General features: G+C 43.7%; 6 protein-coding genes across 7 annotated transcripts in view; 1 reads left to right on the forward strand and 5 right to left on the reverse strand.

Moving 5' to 3' along the window:
- Nucleotides 1-21,300, reverse strand: part of RB195_022461 (uncharacterized protein) — a gene marked incomplete at both ends in the record, with an annotated part of 50,357 nt that overhangs the window by 22,265 nt on the left and 6,792 nt on the right. Inside the window, one exon of one of the 2 annotated variants that reach the window (XM_064209592.1) lies at nt 16,943-17,055. In XM_064209592.1, the coding sequence (XP_064065473.1) occupies nt 16,943-17,055 (113 nt within the window). Of the gene's footprint in view, nt 1-16,906; nt 17,056-21,300 lie in introns of those variants that run through there. The other variant, XM_064209593.1, reaches the window with a different exon arrangement.
- Nucleotides 1,094-1,815, reverse strand: RB195_022464 (uncharacterized protein; the record flags this gene model as incomplete). Its single annotated transcript, XM_064209596.1, has 2 exons — nt 1,094-1,409; nt 1,682-1,815. The coding sequence occupies 2 exons, from the start codon at nt 1,813-1,815 to the stop codon at nt 1,094-1,096; spliced, it is 450 nt and encodes a 149-aa protein (XP_064065476.1).
- RB195_022465 (uncharacterized protein) lies at nt 10,732-11,220 on the reverse strand (the record flags this gene model as incomplete). The annotated part of the gene is made up of 1 exon (XM_064209597.1): nt 10,732-11,220. The coding sequence occupies one exon, from the start codon at nt 11,218-11,220 to the stop codon at nt 10,732-10,734; it is 489 nt and encodes a 162-aa protein (XP_064065477.1).
- Nucleotides 11,484-11,782, reverse strand: RB195_022466 (uncharacterized protein; the record flags this gene model as incomplete). The annotated part of the gene is made up of 2 exons (XM_064209598.1): nt 11,484-11,643; nt 11,721-11,782. The coding sequence occupies 2 exons, from the start codon at nt 11,780-11,782 to the stop codon at nt 11,484-11,486; spliced, it is 222 nt and encodes a 73-aa protein (XP_064065478.1).
- Nucleotides 12,001-14,371, reverse strand: RB195_022467 (uncharacterized protein; the record flags this gene model as incomplete). The annotated part of the gene is made up of 4 exons (XM_064209599.1): nt 12,001-12,225; nt 12,551-12,651; nt 12,704-12,820; nt 14,236-14,371. The coding sequence occupies 4 exons, from the start codon at nt 14,369-14,371 to the stop codon at nt 12,001-12,003; spliced, it is 579 nt and encodes a 192-aa protein (XP_064065479.1).
- RB195_022468 (uncharacterized protein) lies at nt 15,258-16,325 on the forward strand (the record flags this gene model as incomplete). The annotated part of the gene is made up of 1 exon (XM_064209600.1): nt 15,258-16,325. One exon carries the CDS (start codon nt 15,258-15,260, stop codon nt 16,323-16,325), a length of 1,068 nt encoding a protein of 355 aa, XP_064065480.1.

A 21,300-nucleotide genomic window follows, 5' to 3' on the forward strand; every position in this document is an offset into this window, starting at 1 on the left:
CTGAACCCCTGACAGAATCCAGCTTGTTCTTGAGGGTGGGCTTCATGCAGCGTCCTGGATATGCGCGTGAGGATGATCTTGGTGAATACTTTGTATAACATGATAGGGCTTGACACAGGAGTTGATGAACGGAAAAGGTTCAAGTAGAAGCTCTCCGTAATGATTTTCATCTCGTGACGAAAAGACGTGCAAGTCCCGCCCTCGCTCAGCAAGGCTGCTAGCGGAATGTTATATATGCGGAGATCCCTGCGGCACTTCTTTACACTCCTTCTTCTTTGTGCTGCTTCGAGAATCTTCTTTTGCCTGTATTCTGAAAAAAAACCTCCTGCAACACCTTTCAATCAATCCCTTTGGGGATGTACCTACGCGTTCGACATCAATTCAGAACCATCTGAGGTTTATAAGCGGCGTGCAGGCTTATAATGATCTGCGGTGGCTCCCCAATGCGCCAAGCCGGTGTTTTTATCGTCTCAGAGAAATGTGGTACCAATTTATCGACCTCAGAGGGATGAAAAGATTGGTTGGCACTAGGGCGATTCCGAATCAACAATCGATTGTGCAGTCACAGCGGAATCTTTTACCGACTGCGCTGCACCTAACTTAGAAATAAGTGGAACGCTTCACAAATTTGGGTGTCATCCTTGCGCAGTGGTCATGCTAATCTTCGAAGAAGGTCTTCGAAATTTGGTCCAAGTTTCTCGTGCGCGGCTTCGAGGCACGCTCAGAACAGGCTTCTAATCCTCTGAGCAGCATTTCTTAGTCCACGTTTGGATCCTTTTCGATGTTCCAGTCACCTTGGAACATAGGGTCCTCGAGTACGCAATTGTCGTGGACGACTTCTTTTCTCCTTCGTTACAGATAGCATATGTTCTTTTCCATCGTGTGGCTAAGTCGTATTTTTGCACGAAAGAGACAGTGATCAGAACCACTACAAAAGGATGGCACTAACGAGTCGTCAAGTAGACAACATCTCCGGTTCGTGAGTATGTGGTCGATCTCAGCACGAGCTGCGTCATTGGGCGATTCCCATGTCCACCGACGATGATATTTCTTCATGAAAAGAGAGTTCTCATGAATGGAGGCAAGCAGCGGACTACAGCCCGGCAAGACGATTGCCATTTTCATTCCGGTCCCCTAGTCCAAATCTTCCGATCTTATGTTCCTCTGCTGTAACCTTTCCTAGTTTTGCGTTGAAGTCTCCGACAACGAATGTGTAGAAGGAATTCCGGATCACTTCCTGTAGACCTTCGTAAAACGCGTCCAATTCAGATTCATCAGCTGCTGATGTTGGTGAGTAGCAGTTGATAATACTGATCGGATTTGGCGCAGAGGGCGGCGGCGAAGAATGGCCAGATGAGGTGACAGAATCGTGTGAGAATCGACAAGATGGACGACAGATGGATGCACAACTAAATCAACACCGCCTACATTTCGCGACGGAACCTTTTTCCCACGAATCACGAGTGTACCGTCATTCATCTGTCGTACGTCGCTCCTTCTGCACTAGGTCTCCTGCAGAGCAATCACGTAAAATTTGATACACTCTGCAGCTCCGAGAAGGGCATGCAGGTCAGCGTCTGTGGAAACTGTTCTCGCGCTGTAAGTACACAGTCTGAGACAGTCTCCATGGCGAGTCGTGCATGTGTCGCCTTTGTCCAGCACAAAAGACGTCCTGAGCAACCTGAAATTTGATCGCCTCTCAACGGTCGCCATACCGTCCGACGTCTGAGACGGAAGGGCCAGTGTGCGGAGCCAGTGTGTGAAGAGTTTCCCCAAACTAAGCAGCCTTGCCACGGCAAGCTTAGCTTTCACCATAGGTCGTCGCCCAACCTATATGGATCAGGGGACGACCTTGCGACATTTTGCCAAGACGGTAGTGAATCTTAACAGTGGTTTACTCTTAGCAATGCTTCCGATTCCGAGAAGTCGGAATGTCGGATGTGTCGAACTCCTCCTCAGCTTGGGAGCTTGGAAGTGCGACGCACAGCAGAGGACGAACCTCCGCTGTGCATCGCACTTCGACGCCACCTCCACGCCACTATGAGGCGGTAAACCGTTGTGAAAGTTCCTTCTTTTTTTCTTTTACTAAACTACAAAATAATGCACCACCTTATCAATAAGAGTTCCCCAATTGAAGTACGATGAAGTCCAGACAAAGTGATAGAACACCAAAAAGTCGATGACAAAATAGCGAAGAAAGCAGTGCAAAGAGCGCTTGAGAAGTCACAAAAAGTTGAAAAAGATTGGAAGATACTCGTTGTACAATGACTCAAATGTCAAAGCTTTAGCCATGATTGCTATCCTGTCAGTAGAATTTTGAATACTGGCTGAAAGACTCTCTAAGTTTGCCTGTATAGACGGAAAATCCGAAAATTGGATATCTCATTTCCTAGCGGTCTCTTCCAGTTGTACGTCGATGTTCACTGCAGAACTTTCAATGAAACTGCGCAGGAACGTGACTTTATTGGTTTAACCGGCGACCGTGGCATTGGTTACTCGTATCTTTGCTCAAGTGTCGTCGTTGAACATACCTCTGCCTAATCTTCCTCGACTTTACATCTCGCCTGAAATGCATATCGATGCCGAACTCGATTTACAGTGGTTCAGATTACGAAACAGAGAGTTGTATTCAAGGGTACCATGCTTCCTCTGGGCATTAGGCTTATCAAACAATAAGCTTTGGCGTTGTGCTCAACGACAGCATCTTTTTGCAATCTTTTGATAACTTCTGGCATATAATTGCGCAAAATATGTAGCTGATAGCCACTCAGAGTGCATACTCAAATGTGCTATCACGTCTGGCACATTAGCAATGTCGCCGCGAGCTGATAGCAATAAAATTTGTATACGCAACACTTACAGTGGCGCTCCGGTGCCACGTAACTGCAGTGTTGAGGAACTTGAAGTTGCAATCGACCAAGCTTCTGCGATCATCGTTGTTTTACTTTAAAACACATATTCTGTGCAACCCTCGTTGTCAACTTTCTGTGTAATCACTGTCCTAACACTGGCAATCTATGTTGCAGTGGTGTTCATCCGATTCCGTACAAACTTAAGACTGCATTACACAGTATTTCTAACTTAACTGGCTAACTCTAACTTAGCTAGATAGAGTTATCATTCAGTGAACCTCATCTTTGAGGAGAAGAGGAAATGCTTCTTTCTGTAGAATGAGGAGGTTCTGTTCAATAGGCTTACCTCTTAAATTTGTGTAGAAATCAACAAGACACACAAAACACTAACGTTCAGAAGTGTCGCCAAAAAGCCAAATTAGATGACCTGCTCCAAGCTCCTAAGCTCACGAAACCCAAATTGACCGTGTATTACGTTGGGAAATTGGCGCAAGCAGGATGTTGCATCGACAACATTTGTCACATCATGTCATCCAAAAAAAAGCGGTTAATGAACCAAGAAAGTTCCGGAGTGTTGTGACTGTAAATCGATTTGCGCTGGCATACCTTTAGGTTGATTGTTGCCGCTTACCAAGTCACTTCTACAGAGTCGTAAAGCGACCTACATGTTTGTCAACCTGTGAGGCAACAAAGTGGTCGCCGTTGACCGAGCCCAAGTCTAGAGGCCGAAGGAAACGAAGATGATCTGGCCAGTTAGATAGTGTCTAAGAGAAACTGTCGAACGATTTACTGTCATGCTATAGTTCTCGCAGAACCGACCGACGATAACAACAATCATCATCAACGATATGCTGTCTCAAAAACCCCGACTTTACATTCGCAGAGGTTTTCACCCTCGAAGAATGTGACAACGAGACACACAAGCATAGGTTCTCTTCTCCAAACCCGTAGAACGCAAAAGATGCGCTATGAGAACGCCCATCGATCTCTATGTCCAGAAGAATCGCCGAGTCAACTGCGGAACTCCTTAGCTACATCAATCGAAATAACCTTCTATAACTACCATAAAAAGATAACAGCGAGGTAGGTTGTACTCAAACTTTCACTACATTTTACAAGCCAGTGTCAGATTTACTAACTAATAAAAAGTGCGAGATAAGACGACTACAGACAACACGACATGACTGTGAACACAATGCCAAATTCGTTGCAAAATGTGCTTTGTGAGTTGATAATAAGATGATAATCGCTTGCAAACTTTCGAATCTATCATGATGTCAACAACTGACATCGCAATCGATAAGAGTCGAATACAAGCACTGTTCTGGATCAGGTTGAGTGGAGAATTCGTCTGAGAGCATCTTTGCTTTATACGCGTTCCATAGCTCCGATTGTTTTTCAGCATGCAGTCTTCATGGTGGAAGCGTAGTCTACAGGGCGCAGTTACTTTCTATATAAGGCTAACAACATATTGCAGCCTCGTGAGACAAAGGTTACGACATCGTCAATCTACTCTACTCAACCAGTGAACATCCTAATGGTGCTATAACGGGTTCAGTGGGGTACTTCTCGATTCTTTTTGTCATGACGTCATCGATTGCGAAATTGAACAAGGATTCCGCCCGTTCTCATGCTGTTACTTTCAGTTCGGATGTTGAGGTACATATGACAGATGTTCGAACAGCAGCAAATCGTCTACTAATGCCGTCAATGAACTATACCCACAATTTTGATATTCATAATATCCATCGAAACTGATAAGAGTCTAAGTAACATGAGGTTTAACATGAGGTTTATTTTCTGCACTTCTATGAATAAGATACATAAGGTTCGGATTCCACCAGAGCAGTATGTCGAGCACAATTTCTGTAGTTTGGAATACTGTCTCTTTTTTCTATATGGATTAGATAAAAATCATAGACAGGGTTCTCAAAGATGTCTGTGGCGCAGTCGCTTGAAAACCGAACTGAGGTTTGCTCCCACAAATCGGCGTGTCTCAATGGTCGCTCTACCACATCACTCTTGATCAATCCCACTAGAAGTGTCATATTGGGGATCGCCTCAGCTATAGCAATTGCGATGCACATATCAACGAAACTGAAGTTCTTCCGCATTAGTGATTTATTAAACCCTTTCTTTGCTAGAAATGTCTAACGCACAGTATGACATAAGAGACTGACAGCTCATTGGCGTCAGAAAACATCTTTTGGTATAATGGGTTTGAGGCTGGTTCCGCAGTTGAAACCAACTCTCACTGGAATTTATTTACCAATCTAATGAAAAAAATTGAGAAATGTTCCAGCTGATAGGTTCGAACGTACATATTAGATTGGTGCAAAAATAATGCGCGTTTTCAAACATTTCGAAGTGCTATAACTCGCTTCAAAACTTTATCAATCGAAATCAGAGCCATTACAGTCCAAGTATCTTTGCTAACGAAATGCAATTTTGCTTATTGCCACTTCACAAAAGTCCGAGCTTTTGGAGTCCACGAACCGGAATCCGAAAGTCATTTTCGGCACCATCTTGGTTTTGGAAGATCTTACCTCTTAGGCAGCTCTTCAGATATGAAAAACTGAAAGTCGGTTGGCGAAAGGTCTGGCGAATATGGTGGCTGAAGCAGCCTTGTAGCCCAACTCAATCAGCTTCGGTAATGTCACCTTTGAAATGTGTGGCCGGGCATTGTCATATAGGATAATCAGGACTTTACTGTACAGTAACGCCGAAGAAGAACTTGGAGTTTCCAGTGCACTTCGTCCAGCTCTTTGCAGTACTCTGCGGTGGTGGTCTCGCCAGGTTTGATGAAGCTGTGCTGGATTACACCTGTAGCACACCACCACACAACCACCATGGTCTTCTTCAGGTGCGTTCTTCGGGAAATGCTTGGGAGCTCTATCCTTGTCCATCTACTGAGCACGACGCTTCTGTTGTCGTAGAGGATCCATTTCTCGTCACACGTAATCGAACGAGAAATGGATCGTTCTTGTTGCGTTGAAATTTCAAAACGGTGGTTTCTTTGGCACTCGCTCAATTCATGCGGCACCCACTTGTTCAACTTTTTCACCTTTCCAACTTTCTCCAAATGGCGGACGACTGTTGAATGGTCAACGCCTATTTCTTAGTCAACCTCTGCTTTTTTAAGCGGATCATCTTCGACGGTTTTGTGAAAATTTTGCTAGGATATATTATTTTCTAAGTCTCGGTGCTGACCACATACTAATTCTCGTTAAAAATTACTTCAGCACTAAGAACCACAATGAAATTAGCTACAAAACGCTATATTAGAGATCTAGTACTAGAGATGAGCGTGATGGGAAAACTTTGTCGTGAAGACACCGCAACGCATTATTTTTGCAACAACCTAATGCAAATAACACATTCATTTTCCGGATTTTGATTGTGAAGGGTTCCATGAATTCTTGAGGGAAGTCAACATTCTGTAGGTCTTGAAGCAGTGCAGTGAAGCGTAGCGGTTAGGACCGACGAAGGACTCGCATTATTCAGTGTTGCAGTTCGCGATGGTTGCATCTTGATCCTAACCTCTAGCTCCACTGCTACAAGAGAGGCCGGTTACGCAATTGAACCTAGCTTGGTGTCATTTTAACCCGTGTATATCAACTTTTTTTAAAAGCAAAAACACGATTGATGCTACACAAACGTTGACGAACGGAAAAGGTTTGGAACCTCTCCGGAATGATTTCCATCTCACGACGGAAACAGGTGCGAGTCCCGTCCCTCTACGATTCAATACAACAATAACCGATCACGATTCACGATTGATGCTCGGAAAGGAGGGCGTTATTGTCTCATAAAGGCGACACAATCTTTCAGAAATCTTTTGAATTCATTAGACGGACGCATTACCCCAAAACGTTCTCTTGCATTCGTTCTAATACAATCGAGAGATTTGCCGTAGCGCCCATTTTTGATGTGAATGTCTTGTACGATCAGTCTGTACAATTTCAAGTTTTCTGTATGAGATTGTGTATTACGCACTTATCGTAATTAGAAGAAGTGAGTGTTGTTGGCGGCATATAATTATTGAAATTGACTTTGGTAGCGTAGCGGTATTAGTACTTCAGTTCGTAGATAATGAAAAAACGTTCGGTGTGAACCATATCTTAAGCAGTGATTTCAGAAGTAATATTAAATTTGTCGACGTCCGATATCTTTATCTGGAATAGGCAATTTTGACTGGTTTCCGCAACCTAATTCCTGGTTACTTTTGTTACTGCTACTTTTCGCATGTGTAACAAAGTGCCAATCTTTAAAAACATTTAAGATCAATAAGTTGCTTTCGCTGTTTGGTTTCTATGCTGTCTTTGAGTATAGTTGTACCATTCTCATATACGTCAGGTAATGTTTATCGAGTGAACTGCCTACTCACTGTAGTGAATCTTTATCAGTATGATCCTCTGACCCAGTCGAGGTTGACTTTTGTTACGCTGTTGGATACCTGTTTTCTGCGCCAACTGGGTTGTTTACTATGCTAACAGGGGAGGAATTGATCACAGTTTCTCAGTTACCGAGCTGTTGCTTGGTGCTGAGTATTTTTGTTTGCTGGTTTGCGACAAAACTATGGACCCTCACAGATAGATTTGACCCAAGGGAGGACAATCTCACAGTCCGATATAATCCTTATTTCGTTACGAGAGATGCAGTGAGACTTATTGAGTCATAAGTTGGTATTATTTGGCCCACGACGTACCTCCTAGTCAGCTGTACGGTAAGGAAAAATTATTTCCACAGTAAAATTGTCTGATAGAGTACTTTAATCGACTTCTAGTAGGTTATTGGTTCCGATATGAGTTGGTCACTATACGGAATTTTCGGATTCATTGATCCTTAATTTCTTCATTTGTGTGTTGTCCTAGCTTCATGTATAATTTACAGAAGACCTGCTTTGTTTTGTTGTGTTTCCTCGCAGCTGTCTCTGTTGGTTCGCAAAATTATATATATATATATATATATATATATATATATATATATATATATATATATATATATATATATATATAACTGGACATTTCCCTGGGTAATTCTGAGTCCAGGGATACTCTAAGCCTACTTACTCAGCCACTGCCGTAGCGACTACTCACCTTGTATTGGAGACGCCTAACAGGGACCGCTAACTGATCGATCACGGGCAAGATCAAGCGTGCTGATGGGACACGACAACCTCGAAAACGACTTCCCCCCCCCCTCTTCTTCTTCTTCTTCTCCAACGTTCCTGCGGCAGCTGTCGATTGCTGCTAATTCAATATATTGGAAATTTCATGTGTTTCGAAAAGTCGAAAATTAGCCGAGGAACAAATCGCAAATATGAAAATCTGACAGAAAGTATAGCTATACCTTCTGTAGCTGACAGAGCGAAGAAATACCATTTACTAGAAGACGCAAATCTGCTGAAATGCTGTTGAAATACTGGTACTGAAATATTTTCATTTTCATTCTATTAAATTTCTACTCTAAAATATATGAATTATCTCCAAATTTTGATCAAAGCACATAAAGGATAAAAAGGATAAAGTCACTGGCGTATCAATCAACTTGGGATGCGCCAACGCGTTTTATGGAATTCGTAATCGATGAGGTTTTGGAACGCGTGTGGGCCTATACAATGACTTGCGGGGGCCAGCCGATGATCAAGCCAGTGCTTTTATCCTCCCAGACAAGTCTGGTACCAATTTATCGACCCACGAGGGATGAAAAGTTTGGTTTGTACTAGGGCGGCTTCGAACCCTCGACCGTGTGGTTACAACGGACCTTAAACCGACTGCGCCACACCCGCCCCAAAAGCACATAATACGACCAAAAAATAGGATAGTCAGGTGCATAGGTCGAATTACAGAGGGACGAAGGAAAAAAAAAACGAAAAAAATCAACATTTTGTCCCTGCGATATACCAATGTGTCTTCTCAGGTTCGACTTCCCACTGAGGCAAAATTTTGCAAAAGAGATGGAGATTTGGAAGAACTTCTAAAAAATGAAGGATTTAATCTTATGCAGATTACAACAGTTCAAAAGTAAATCTAACAAAATCTATAACCAAAAAAGCTCAGATTCTGTGCACACTGTTAAATCTGTGAGATCGTGAATAACATCGTTATAATTGGACCAAAAGAAAAAGTCAAGATAGTTTTTAAGAGAAGGTTTGCCCTAAAAACTGTCATTTTGCTGTATTTTTCCACCTCCTAGTCTTTTGGATTTTTGCTGGGGTGAAGTTGAAAATTTTCCGACTTTTTCTGGATTTGTCTCATCTAATTCTTGAGAGAGCCAGACGGTCCAAAAAGGAGGAATTTTGCACATAGAAGTTTCCTTAGACTCTTCATCCGAATATACGGGTGATGTTCTAAAACGCCGTCCCATTTTTTTTTTTTTTTAGAATTGAATAAATCGCCAAAATCTCAATTCTCGCTCACGCGCCAAAAAGTTAGTAATTTTGAATAAAATTCGATGACTCGAAATAGATTAGAGCGAAGTAAATCTCCTTCCAGTATGTTGTAGCCGAGGATTTCCTCTATCCGGTTCTGCATCAAACGTCCTCCAGGGCCCCGCCGTTTCTTCGAAATTTCGAAAAAAAAAATGCCATTTTTCCCATCTCTGTCCCTTCAAAATTCCAAAAAGATTGGGAGGTAGGAAAAAAACAGCGATGTGACTGTTTTTTAAGGCAAGCTTTATTCTTCCAAAACTACCTGAACTTTCTCTTCTAGCTTTCTTATGACGAAGTTATTCGTGATCTCCCAGATCTAACAATGTGCACAGAATCTGGGTTTTTTTGGTAATTAAATTTTGTTAAACTCATATTTAAACTGCTGTAAACTATGTAAAGTTAAATTCTTCATTTTTTAGAAGTTGTTTCAAGTTCCCATCTCTATTGCAAAAATTTGCCTTAGTGGGGTGTTGAACCTGCGTGGTCTCATTATTACAATGTCAATACATTGGACATTGTCAATACGAAATTTTGATGTTTCCATTTTACCGTCCTACGCCTGAAACTAAATATAATAATTGTGATTTATGTAATCATTCAATATTATTCATTATAATATTTTGTAATGTATATAATGTAATTGTAATTTAGTTAGTACTTGATATTTTGGGCTAGTTATAACGATATCCTCAATTCACAACTGGCCAACGCACACTCCCTTACGACCCCTTCATTTGCAATCCCCTCTCTTTACGACCCCCCCCCCCCCCTTCCCTCATGAAAAAATCCCATCACACGCCTGACACTGATCATGCGAGCAACAGTTCATTCAGAAGAGCCATTTCAGACCTTGACCTTGACTCCCGTTGATCTTTGAACAGGTCGAGCGGGAGCCAGTAATTCTTCCATTTGTCCCGACGCGTGCCAGAGTCGCCCAGTGATTTCTCCTTTCGCATTGGAAGTAATCTCAAAGAAGAGAAGAATCCAATGATGTACGTAGTGTTCCAAAATTTCTATTTCAAGGCAAATTAAGAGCTGTGATCGACGGTGGCGCACCGTCACTCACCGTCGCTTTTTCAATGTTCTTGCATAGCATTATACCTTCCTAGACATCGAACGATCTATGTGTTGATGAGACTCGAAACCACAGCATCATCTGCATAGTCACAGCCAAACGCAGACGCAAAACCAGCACTTGTAAATCAGACAATGATCTGGTCAACACTGTTGACGTGACGAGATAAATCCTTTCTCCTTGTTCCTTGACTCCCGTTGTTCTTTGAACTCTTCGAGCGCGCGCCAGTAATCCTTCCGTTTGTTCCGATCGCATGCCAGAGAACCCCAGTGGTTTCTCCTTTTGCGTCGAATAAGAAAAGCATCAAGATTTCCCTTGAAGGATTTCTTGAAAAAATCTAACCATCAGGTCAGCGGTCTTCCTGTAGCACGCTAAACATGGCGGGGAATCCAGTCACTCACGGCTCTGGTCCAACGGTTGTCGTTAAAGCGCATCACGTGTCCGGACCACCTTATTTTACTTTCCTTGACAAACGCGGCGACGTCTCTAATCCTCGATCGTTGACGTAGGAGAGAACTTCGAATCCCGTCCTTCACATGCGTGAAACGGGATACTCCTAGCATCATTCTCTCAATTGCGCGTTCAATGACGCTCACCGCGTTTTCTTCCTGCTTGCGAAATGCCCAGGTTTCCGAAGCATAGGTCAAAGCAAGAAATACGGTTGTGTTGAAGAGAAGAACACGGAGCCGAGTGTTCTTCGTCTTCTTCACTACATCCTCGATGCTCTTATACGCTCCCCAAGCGGTTCCGTTGAGCGTGAATGGGGCATCCAAGACCCTCACGTTGCGCATGAACATCGTCTTTTGGAGATTCAGTTGAAGACCGATGCATCCACATGTTTCGTCGAATTCGGTAAGCATTCATTCCGTTTGATTGATGCAAGATGTTATTAGAACGATGTCATCAGCAAAGCGTAAATGGTGTAGCTGCCGACCGTCAACATTCATTCCCATGTCGTCCCATTACAGTTTTCGCATTTCGTTCTCGAGGGTAGCTGTGAATATTTTGGGTGAGATTGCATCACCCTGTCGGACCCCCTCTTCACGTCAATGATGATATTCTTGTAGAATGGCGAAATTCTGGTCGTGAAGTTACTGTGAAACTCTCGAAGTACCTTTATATACTAAGTAGGGACGCCTTGGTTGTCCAAGGCTTCCACGACAGCTTCCGTCTCAAATGTGTCGAAAGCCTTCTTCAAGTCGATGAAGGTGAGACAGAGCGGCATCTTGTACTCCCGTGATACCTCGATGAGTTTCGAAACAGTGTGAATGTGGTCAATCGTGCTGAATCCTTTTCGAAACCCTGCTTACTCTCATGGCCGTGCTTCATCCAAGACTTTTTCAATCCTATTGAGGATCACTCTTGTAAAGAGCTTGTAGATGACGGACAGTAAGCAGATTGGGCAATAGTTGCCGATGTCATGTGGATCTCCCTTCGTATACAACAACACAGTCTTGCTGGTCTTCCACTGTTTAGGAACCTTGCATTCCGACCGATAACTAGTGAAGAGCCTCGCCAGTGTGTTGATGAGGAAAGGCGGTAGATACTTCAGATGTTCAGGCTTGATTCTGTCGGGACCGGGTGGAGTACGACATTATGGCACGTCGGAATTGGGAAGGAGGTCCTCTGGGAGGACATGTCTATCTTCCCTCAGATGGTGAGGAGGCAAGTGAATGTGGCTGTCGAAGAGATCTGAGTAGAAATCGTGGATGATTTTCTCCACTCCCCTTCCTCATGCAATGGTTGTTCCCTTCGGGTTCCGGAGTGCAGCCATCCTTGGTCTTGCGACTGGCGAAGTCTCGACGGGCATAGCCGATGCTTTTATCCGCCTCTGCAGCTTCAGCCAGCACTTCTGCTCTTCTCTCCTTGAGATCTTTCTATTTCGCCTTCTCTGCAAAGCTTTGCGAGCGTGAGTTTTTGGTTTCCTGCGGCTCGTGCTGCTTCACGCTGACGTATCAGCTCAAGAGTTTCGAGAGACAGGCGTCTTCTGGGAGGGGGCGATGGTCCGACGCCGTATAGAACTTTGGCACAACAGCGACATCCGTCAGGCAAAACCTTTTACTGACGATGATGTGGTCAATTTCAGTATGGTACCCTCCACCGGGCGACTCCCAAGACCAGCATAGAGAGGAGGGCTTCTGGAATTGCGAGTTCCCAAAGATGGTCTTAGTCGTCATGAGCTCGGAGAACCTCTGCCCTCTTCATTCCCTTGTAGGCCGTGGGTTCCAATGTCAAGTACTTCAGGAGTTCTTGTCGGGCCAATATTGGCGTTGAAATCATCAATTGTGACCCTGTAGAAGGTATGATCTTCTCTGTAGAACTTCTCCAGGTCCATATAGAAACCTTTGTCTTCTTCTTTTTCATAGCTTGATGATGGAGCGCAAGCGAAGAAGATTATCAAAGGTGGCGTTGGACCACATCCTCTCGTCCGCAGACGTCCAATTCGGGTAGTAACTTGTTCTAAAGATGTTCTTTGCCATACTCGTGTCGACGAAAACGCCAACTCCACCAAGTTCTCTACTATCGCATGTTTCTAAGTACAGTTCTTCTCCAGTTTCACATGCGACTTTGAGAGGGTGGCGTCTCGGTCAATCCGATGACCGTTGTGCTCAGTTTTCCTGGCTTCCATCATCAGGTCTTCGATGGCTGCTTCCGATGCAAGCGTATGTGCGTTATAAGTACAGATAGGAAATCCTTTCTTATTACTGTGACATGTGTATAATTTTAAAAGCTATGGGCAGGTTGCAAGCCTCTAATCCCACGGGTTTGGGTGAGAACGTTTGACCTCCCGGAGAAGACAGACCGAGCTTATTTGTTGGAGGCGACTCCAAACCGCTTTAATTGCACCTCCCAGTCAATTGATGGCAGGCTTTTGGCCGGACCGGTACAAGGATGTCATGGGTCAGTCCTGGCTCAGCAGAAACAGAGAGTCAATCCCTTGAATCCGTCCGCGTCTCTGGGCAGGCACAAGGTCTTTTTTGGTCTGCGATTGGCCCCCTAACCGCCACCTTCAGATGCACCACGTAGCCTCGCGACTAACCGACTGTGATCCCTCTAATGAGAGAGATCCGTGGATTCCAGACCATCTGAAGATATCGCAGTCGAGGGATGCACTGAGAAGAGCTTTGGCTCGCAAAACTGCTGTTTCTAATGGTTACGAAATCCGAACGTCCGAAGCAAGACGAAACCGAAGTGTACGAGCACGACAGCTGGAAACCCCCACACCAGATAACATACCTCTGCGTTCCTTTCATCACCGATGAAATGAGCACTGCCATTAAGGGATGTCTGAGGAAAGAAATAGCTGGAGCCTTTTTGGATGCAAGCCAAAATCCCTAAAATGAATTGGAAGGTCGAATATCTCTCGATAACGCGGGAACTCGGACCATGTGTCGGATGTCTCTTCTGATCTGAATGAGATATTCAAATCATTCGCTCCCGTAATCGATCAGTCAGCGGTCCCTGCCAGGCGTCTCCGATCTAAGTTGAGTAGTCGTTGTGTCAGTAGTTGAAAAAGTGCGGTTAGTTTGTCTGTATAGGTGTGGAGAGATTTGGTCGTTTAAGTTGTGAATTGAATTAGTCATTTCAGGCTCTGAAGAAGGTCACTTTGCTAAAACTTTACCCAATGAAGTTATTTAACAGCCACGTGCACAGCTCAACAAAAATCAATGCGACATCTTAGTATGTCGAGGTTCATTGAAAGTCAAATTTTTAGTTTGAACACTCCTATATGTGGCACATAATAGATCGCAGCAGTATGATAGTCTGTTGCGTTAAAAATGACGTGGAGATCATTTCGTTTACGTAAGTGGCAGCATTCGAAGCGATGCGGTGGAGCGCATTTGTTACGATCAAGCTGGGACCTTTGCTAGCACCATTCTTAGCTGCAGTTCGCAGCGGTTCCACATCGATTCCAACCGCTTTCTCCACCGTGCCGCTTCGAGCGCAGCTGATGCAACTGCATTGTGCTTCATATCGTTCAGACCCCACTAGGGTTCTAAACCTCTTCATCTGGAGTAAGGCTCTGGATTATTTGCAGTAAGGCTCTGAGAAAGCGTAGTACTGAAATTTCGTTTTCTGCTGATTCAAACATAAATTATCCAGATGCTGTCATTGCAATGTGGAACACAACTGGTTTTCGCAGCTGATGAAAACAAATGCGAGAGGATGTCGATGCTCACCTCGTAGCCTGGAACGTGGTGTTGTTGAAATTGTCTAATTTCAAGGAATATATGAGTTCAAATTGACTGATAGGAGCCAGTTACAAAATTACTGGTGAAGGCTGTGCCGAGGTTCATCTTCGAGTTTCCTGTTTCCGGCTTTGAAGCGCTGGAACCAGGCGCGCACAGACCACTCAGAAGGGGCTTTAGTGCCGAATACTTGACTTAAGTTTCGATGGGCTTCAGCAGCGGGGTGGCTAGATTCGAACTCGTAAAGGAGTACATGTCGAATGTGGGTGGAATGTTCGGCCATTATAGGATGAAATAGGCAAGGAAGAGGGAGCCAGATATGTTATGTGTATGCAAGAGGTAGTGTCCTTATTTAATATATTAGAACAGGAACTTCCAGAACATCTCAAAAAATCTGCGAAATTTTCGGCAGATACTTTCCGAACACCCTAATATCTCCTTGCCCATCTCAGCAGTTAAAACATCTTCGCAGTATCTCGTTTGAACGTGAATGTGCAATAGAGTCTTTTGACGTTACGTCACTCCATACGAACGTCTCCAACGATGTAGCGATGCAGGCCGTTCACGAACTGGTCACGCAGCGCCAAGGTTCGTTGAACATGTACAGATTGAGCATTAGGCAGATCATGACACTGATAAATGAACGCCTGAATTGGTCTATTTTAAGATGGTCAGGACAGTAGTACCGACAACTTAGAGGCTTAGCTATGGGACAAAGGTTGGGGCCCACCCTTGCCATTGTTTTCATGGCCAAGATCGAAAAGCCTATAATAGACCGCAAACCACTGCTGTATTATCGTTACATAGATGATTGCTGCGTCGTCTGCTCAACCCAAGCAGAACTAGACGCGTGCTTCAATCTTCTCAATCAGCAGTGTCCGCACGTTAAGTTCACAAGGGAGAGACCGATAGACAACTGGTTGGCTTTCCTGAATATGCACATTTACTTGCGGAATGGGATATGTAAGACTAAGTGGTACCGGAAACCCAGTAGTAAAAACATCTTAATCCACTATCTTTCAGCGCATCCCAGCAAAATGAAAAAATCTGTTGTAGGTAACATGTACAGAACGGCGGCAAGAGTCTCATCGAGTAGCCAGGAAAAAGCATTGTCTATAAATGTGGCCCATAAAGTAGCAATGTCCAATGGGTACCCAGCTGATGATGGTGCTACCCGACAAGCACGGTATCCCTCTCGAAGACCCAACGTAGTGGATGGCCCAGAGAAGATCCCTTTTTGTTTACCTTATATATCTGATGATATGAGCAGAGCAGTACGGGGCTGTCTACGAAAAGCGGGTCTAAGGAATGACGTGAGGGTTGTGGAAATACCTCCAGCAAACCTCAAGGGTCAGCTGGTACGTAACCGTGTGTATGATCGACTCTGCACAACTCCCAGCTGCGTGGTTTGCCCGTATGGCAGAGAGGGTGATTGCATGATATCGGGAGTGGTGTATTGTATCACGTGCAGGTTGTGCAGTGACGATTATATAGGGGAAACGGGACGCCCATTGTGTATTAGGGTCAAGGAGCATCTAGATGGACTCGCAAAATCAAAAACCTTCACCCCACTTGGAGCATACCGTAGAATATGTCATCCAAACTCCGAAGTAGAGGTAGAAGTTCGTATATTATCCTATGAGTCCGAAATCACAGCACGCGGAACGCTAGAGGCCTTTTGGATAACCGCCAAAAGTCCAAAAATGAACATGAAGAACGAGTGCATTGCGATCACAAACGAGTTATCCCCATGTCAAGACCTATGCGGGTTTTGATCTACGGGGCGGGCCGTGAGGTCCCTATATAAAACCCTTGTGACTCGTAGTTGTGGTACGTAGTGGTCTGCTGAGTTAACAAGTCTAGCTAATGAGGTAAGTACTAGCCTATGTGTTGCTGTTTGAGTTTGCTTACCGTTTGGGTGCTTTCTGTAGGGTGATGAGGCGCTTGAGGGGATAGGTCACTAATGGCTTTGAGTTTTCCAGGCTCTGACGAAGGCGATATCGCCGAAACGTTAGCCGCTGTTTAATAAAGATCGATACCAATCTTGGCTACAGCTCAAGGAAATCAGTTAAAACTATGTTTCAACATGCCGAGATTCAAAGACAGTCGAACATGGGCAATACTCAGAAATTAGAAAGATAATAGAAATTCTAGAGATTGCCTTTCGGCAACTTTAGAGGTTAGAACTTGGCCAAGTATCACTAGAAGTAAACATCCAAGGAGGATGATAATCAAAGCATTATTGTCCAATATGCTGTTACTCTCTTTTAACTAGCTATTGAATCAGAGCTACTGTTGAACTTTCTGTTGAAATTTCTGAACTTGGAAAGAAACAGGAATAACTGTTCGAGAAGTATTATGAAGCAAGAGTCATGACGCCTACTGTACTTACTGTGAATGCATTGACATCTATTTCTTCAGATGGATTGATTCGAACTGTATCACCAGTTAGTGTCTTTAACACGTGTGTACCACTGCCATTTAGCTCCACCGGTTCAAAGAATGCTGTAAATCCAGCCGTTTATCATATTAACCCAAACGAAACATCTGATGCCAGCAATGCCATGCGGAATTTAGTTGGAGGGTGGGGGGGGGGGGGGACACTCAATACTAGTCTAAGCAAACTGTACTTCGAGCGCAAAAATCGTTCTCAACCGTCGAATGCGGACTGCGGAGAAGCCATTTTCGGCTCTTTTTCTTCCTTCAAAATACTACATGACACGACTTATCTACTCACTTCCAGTAAGATTGTTTGAGAAGTTTGCTGAAGTTAAAGCACTAGAAGTTTCACCTCTATCTTCCTTTTTTCTTTCACAAGCTTTAGCCTACATGCCATGGATACTTTAAGACTAATGCTTAGGTTTTACAGCTCCGAAGAAGCCCCAAACTTCATTTCCAGTGATGAATGTCGAATGGTGAACCATCGCCATCTCAAAGAGGAAAGCCGTATTTGGCAGCAAGAAACGGTATTTATGTCCTAAAATCTACTTCTACGCCCTAAAGTGCAGTCCTACTAGAGCAGTCCCTCTTTCTCCTTTTCCCCCTCCCCTCAACTATCTTTTCGCCATATCGTTCATGTATTTGAGTAATACATGATGTTCAAGGAAGATACAGTGCGGTACATAATCTTAAGTCCAAACCTGATTTCCCACATAGCAGCCTAGAAACGGATTATCCTAGCCCGGCAATACCACCACTGTATTTCTCACCTGCAAAAAGCTCTTTACAAGGACCCTTGGCAGGACACCCTATCAGCGCAGGATGCCACGAACATTTATTGAGAAATGGGCCGTGCGAAATCTTATGTCCACCTGAAATTATCCCCGACCATGAGTTTCCCACGCAAAGTTGTGTATAAATAGGTCAATAACGCAGCGTAAAAAGTAATTTTCATCGTATGCTACAATGGTTAAGTCCAACAAGCTTTCCGCTTACGAACAAGCGCAGGTCGATGCCCTTCATGCTGCCAGGCTTTCAAACAGGAAGATCGCGGCTCAACTAAGGCCATCACACAATTGCATCAACCAATATCTGAAGAACACGAAAGCCTACAAGGAAAAATCACTACCGGGCTCCAAGAAAGTTATGTAGAACGGATAAAAGTCACCTGGTCCGGATGTCTTCCAACAGCAGCGAGTCCGTGGACAGCCTCCGGCATAGTCTTGGTGTCTGCCTGTGTCGAAATAGACAGTACTACGCAGCTTGAACCGCTGTGCTCACATCGTTAATCAAGTTATAAACGTGCACCTCGTTTGAATAACTACCACAAGGCTGCCAGCCTTAAGTTCGCTCGCGCACACAGGAGCACGAGTTGGGAAAAAGGTGAGATATTCTTGCAGCTAATCTAGCATGTAAACAGAAGTACTTATCTGACTTTCAGGTGGTGTTTTCCGACGAAAAAAGTAGAACCTCGAGGGGCCCGACGGCTACAGACACTACTGGAGAGTGTTCTCAAGGCGTAACTTCAGTGGTGGAATTCTCATGGTCTGGGCCTCGTTTTCCAGATACGGACTTGTTGCGTTGGAGTTCATCTCGTGTAACATGAACAGCAAAGATTGTCAGAAAGTGATTGAAGATCATTTATTGCCATATTTCACAAATTTTATAGGAGTAACCTATTTTTTTCAGCCAAATAATGCACACGTGTTAAAGTCAACTACAGATCGCCTTAGTGCGAAAGGAATCAAATTTCTAGAGTGGCCAATTTGTTTAGAGAACTTGTGGGGCTTTCTTGTACACAAAGTGTATTTGAACAGAACCCGTTACTCCTCGGTTTCTGAGCTGAAAGACGCCATACGTCATGCATGCTAATGATGTTAATGTAGAGAAAACCTTTATTGATAACCTTATCCGTAGTATGTCGAATAGAATTTTTGATCTGTTTACAACAAAGGCGATGTACAAAGCACTGGGCTTGTTTTTCAGACCCTATTTCTGTAACAAATCACGATTTTTATGGAATGGACATAAGATTTTGCATCGGCCCTCTTCTCAACAAAAGTTCGTGACATCCTGCGCGGATAAGATATCTTGTCAAGAGCACTAGTATGGAAGTTTTCGCAGGTGAGAAATACAGTGGTGGCATTGCCCGATTTTGATAATCCGTTTCTAGTCAGCTCTTATTAAAATAGGTGGTGGGCACAATATTTTGCACCGCACTGTATAGTCGGGTCAAAAGGACATGAAGCACGGTCCAGTTCCGTATGGGGCTGCGCTCGAAGCGTCGCAGTGGAGATTGGAATCGACGCGGGACTATCGCGAACTGCAGTGATGTATGATGTTAGTAAGGGTCCCCACTCGTTCCTATCAGCTATGCTCCACCGCGCGCGCTTCGAGCGCAACCGCACAATGTTTCATGTCATTCTCACTCGACTATACAAACTACTGAAACACAATAGGCGAGAAGATTTTGTTAGGTAGCTGCGTAGCAGCGCGACTTTAAAAGGCGGCATCCCTTCAGGGCTCGAATGGTTTGCGGAGGTGTGTATTGTGAACAATCTGGAAAAGTTGTGCATTTAATTTTTCATCCCTCTTTAATCAGATATCACCTAATATGCAGATTTTAACCTCTTACTAGTCACTCACAAAACAGATGCATTTTCGTTGTTCAAGAGTTTTTCTATCACGGAACGTTTGCAAGTATCGCTCTAATTTGTACTGTAATTTGTATTAAATTTAAATTTAATTTTAATTTGCAACTTCTTTCTTTCCTACAGTCGCTTACACTCGTAGATCACATGATCAGCAGAACTGGAGATCCTCTTCATCAATTCTATCAAAGAAAATTGATCATTTCAGTCTACTATCTTTTTCAAATTTGAATGGATCGGAAACACGTCTGTACAGAAACTAAGGTGGAGCGCCGGTTATCTGTACACAACAGAAGCACTAATGAAAAAAGGAAACGCAGCTTAAGTGACACCATTCCATAAAACAAATCACATAAAGGAATACGTCAATTCACCGCGACCAATCAAGTGTTGACAGTGATCTTCCCTTATTCATTTTAGCTGCTTTAACAACGACGTTTGCGAAGTCCCATTTACTAATCTAATAGGAACAGAGTATAAAGTTGCAATTGTTTCATTAGAGTTTTTGTATTGACATACAAATAAAAGAGCGATTTATTCATCTATGCCATTTTTTTCATTTAATAACATTATTGTGTCAATTAAGTTTCTTTTCCACCATTAGTGCTTCTATTATATGCAAATTACAGTGCTTCTTAATTTCAGCATAGGTGTTTCCCCGTTCCACTCAAATTTGAAAAAGATAGTATTGTTGCCGAAATAACCTATTTCCTTTGATAGAATATGTTGAGGATTCCCCTTTTGCTAATAATATGGGCTGCAAGTGTATGCGACTCTTAGAAAAGAAGAAGTTGCTAATGACGGTAAGCGCAGTGTGCCTAAGTGGGAGAGGTGAAATAGGAAAAGTTACTAAGATGCAGATTAAAGCTACTAGCTACTAAGGTTGGGGCTTAAAACCTAGGCATTGGTCTTACGGGATCCATTACATGTACATTAAAGGCATCATCCCACGAATCTGGGGTGAATGGACGACCCCGGAACGCTGTTTCTTACGACGGCTTCTGATGCAATGCGCAAGCATTCGCTTTCTGCAATTCGTCCGAATGGGTTTTCGACGAGTCGCAATAATTGCACATTGCAACAAAAGCCTTCGTAAGAAACAGCATTCCGGGGTCGTCCATCTACACTGATGGAGAGATGAACACCCTATTCCCAACAATTAACAACCCCGTATAGGCATTACCCGGCTGAAGCCTGTACCTCCCCTGATTCGTGGAAGGATGAATTTAAGCTAATAAAATGTGATGTACATATACCCTACCCCACCCCTCCGAGATACATAGGGTCTAACGGTACAGATTAGACTGGAGCTATACCTTCAAACATTCCGTGATAAAAAAAAGAATCTGAAATAAACAAAATGCCAAACTTCCAACTAACCAAAAGATGCATAAAACTTGCACATTATGACACATCTGATTAGAAAAGGATGAGAAAACGATATACACAACATACCCAAACTGTTCACAATACATACCTAAACGAACAAACCTGGCTTTGAAGGGATCCCGCCCCATAAAGGCAGCATACAACGAATCTGACATGATGAAGGAATCCGCGGGGAAAGTTAGAGATGGTACCGTAGATCACGGGATCATTGGTTGTTCTTCACACCCCTTCCGAATCGTCCTAAAAAAAACGGTGTGGGAACCGCCTTAGT

The sequence above is a fragment of the Necator americanus genome, chromosome X (genome assembly GCF_031761385.1).
Source record: "Necator americanus strain Aroian chromosome X, whole genome shotgun sequence".
In the NCBI taxonomy this organism is placed as follows: Eukaryota; Metazoa; Nematoda; class Chromadorea; order Rhabditida; family Ancylostomatidae; genus Necator; species Necator americanus.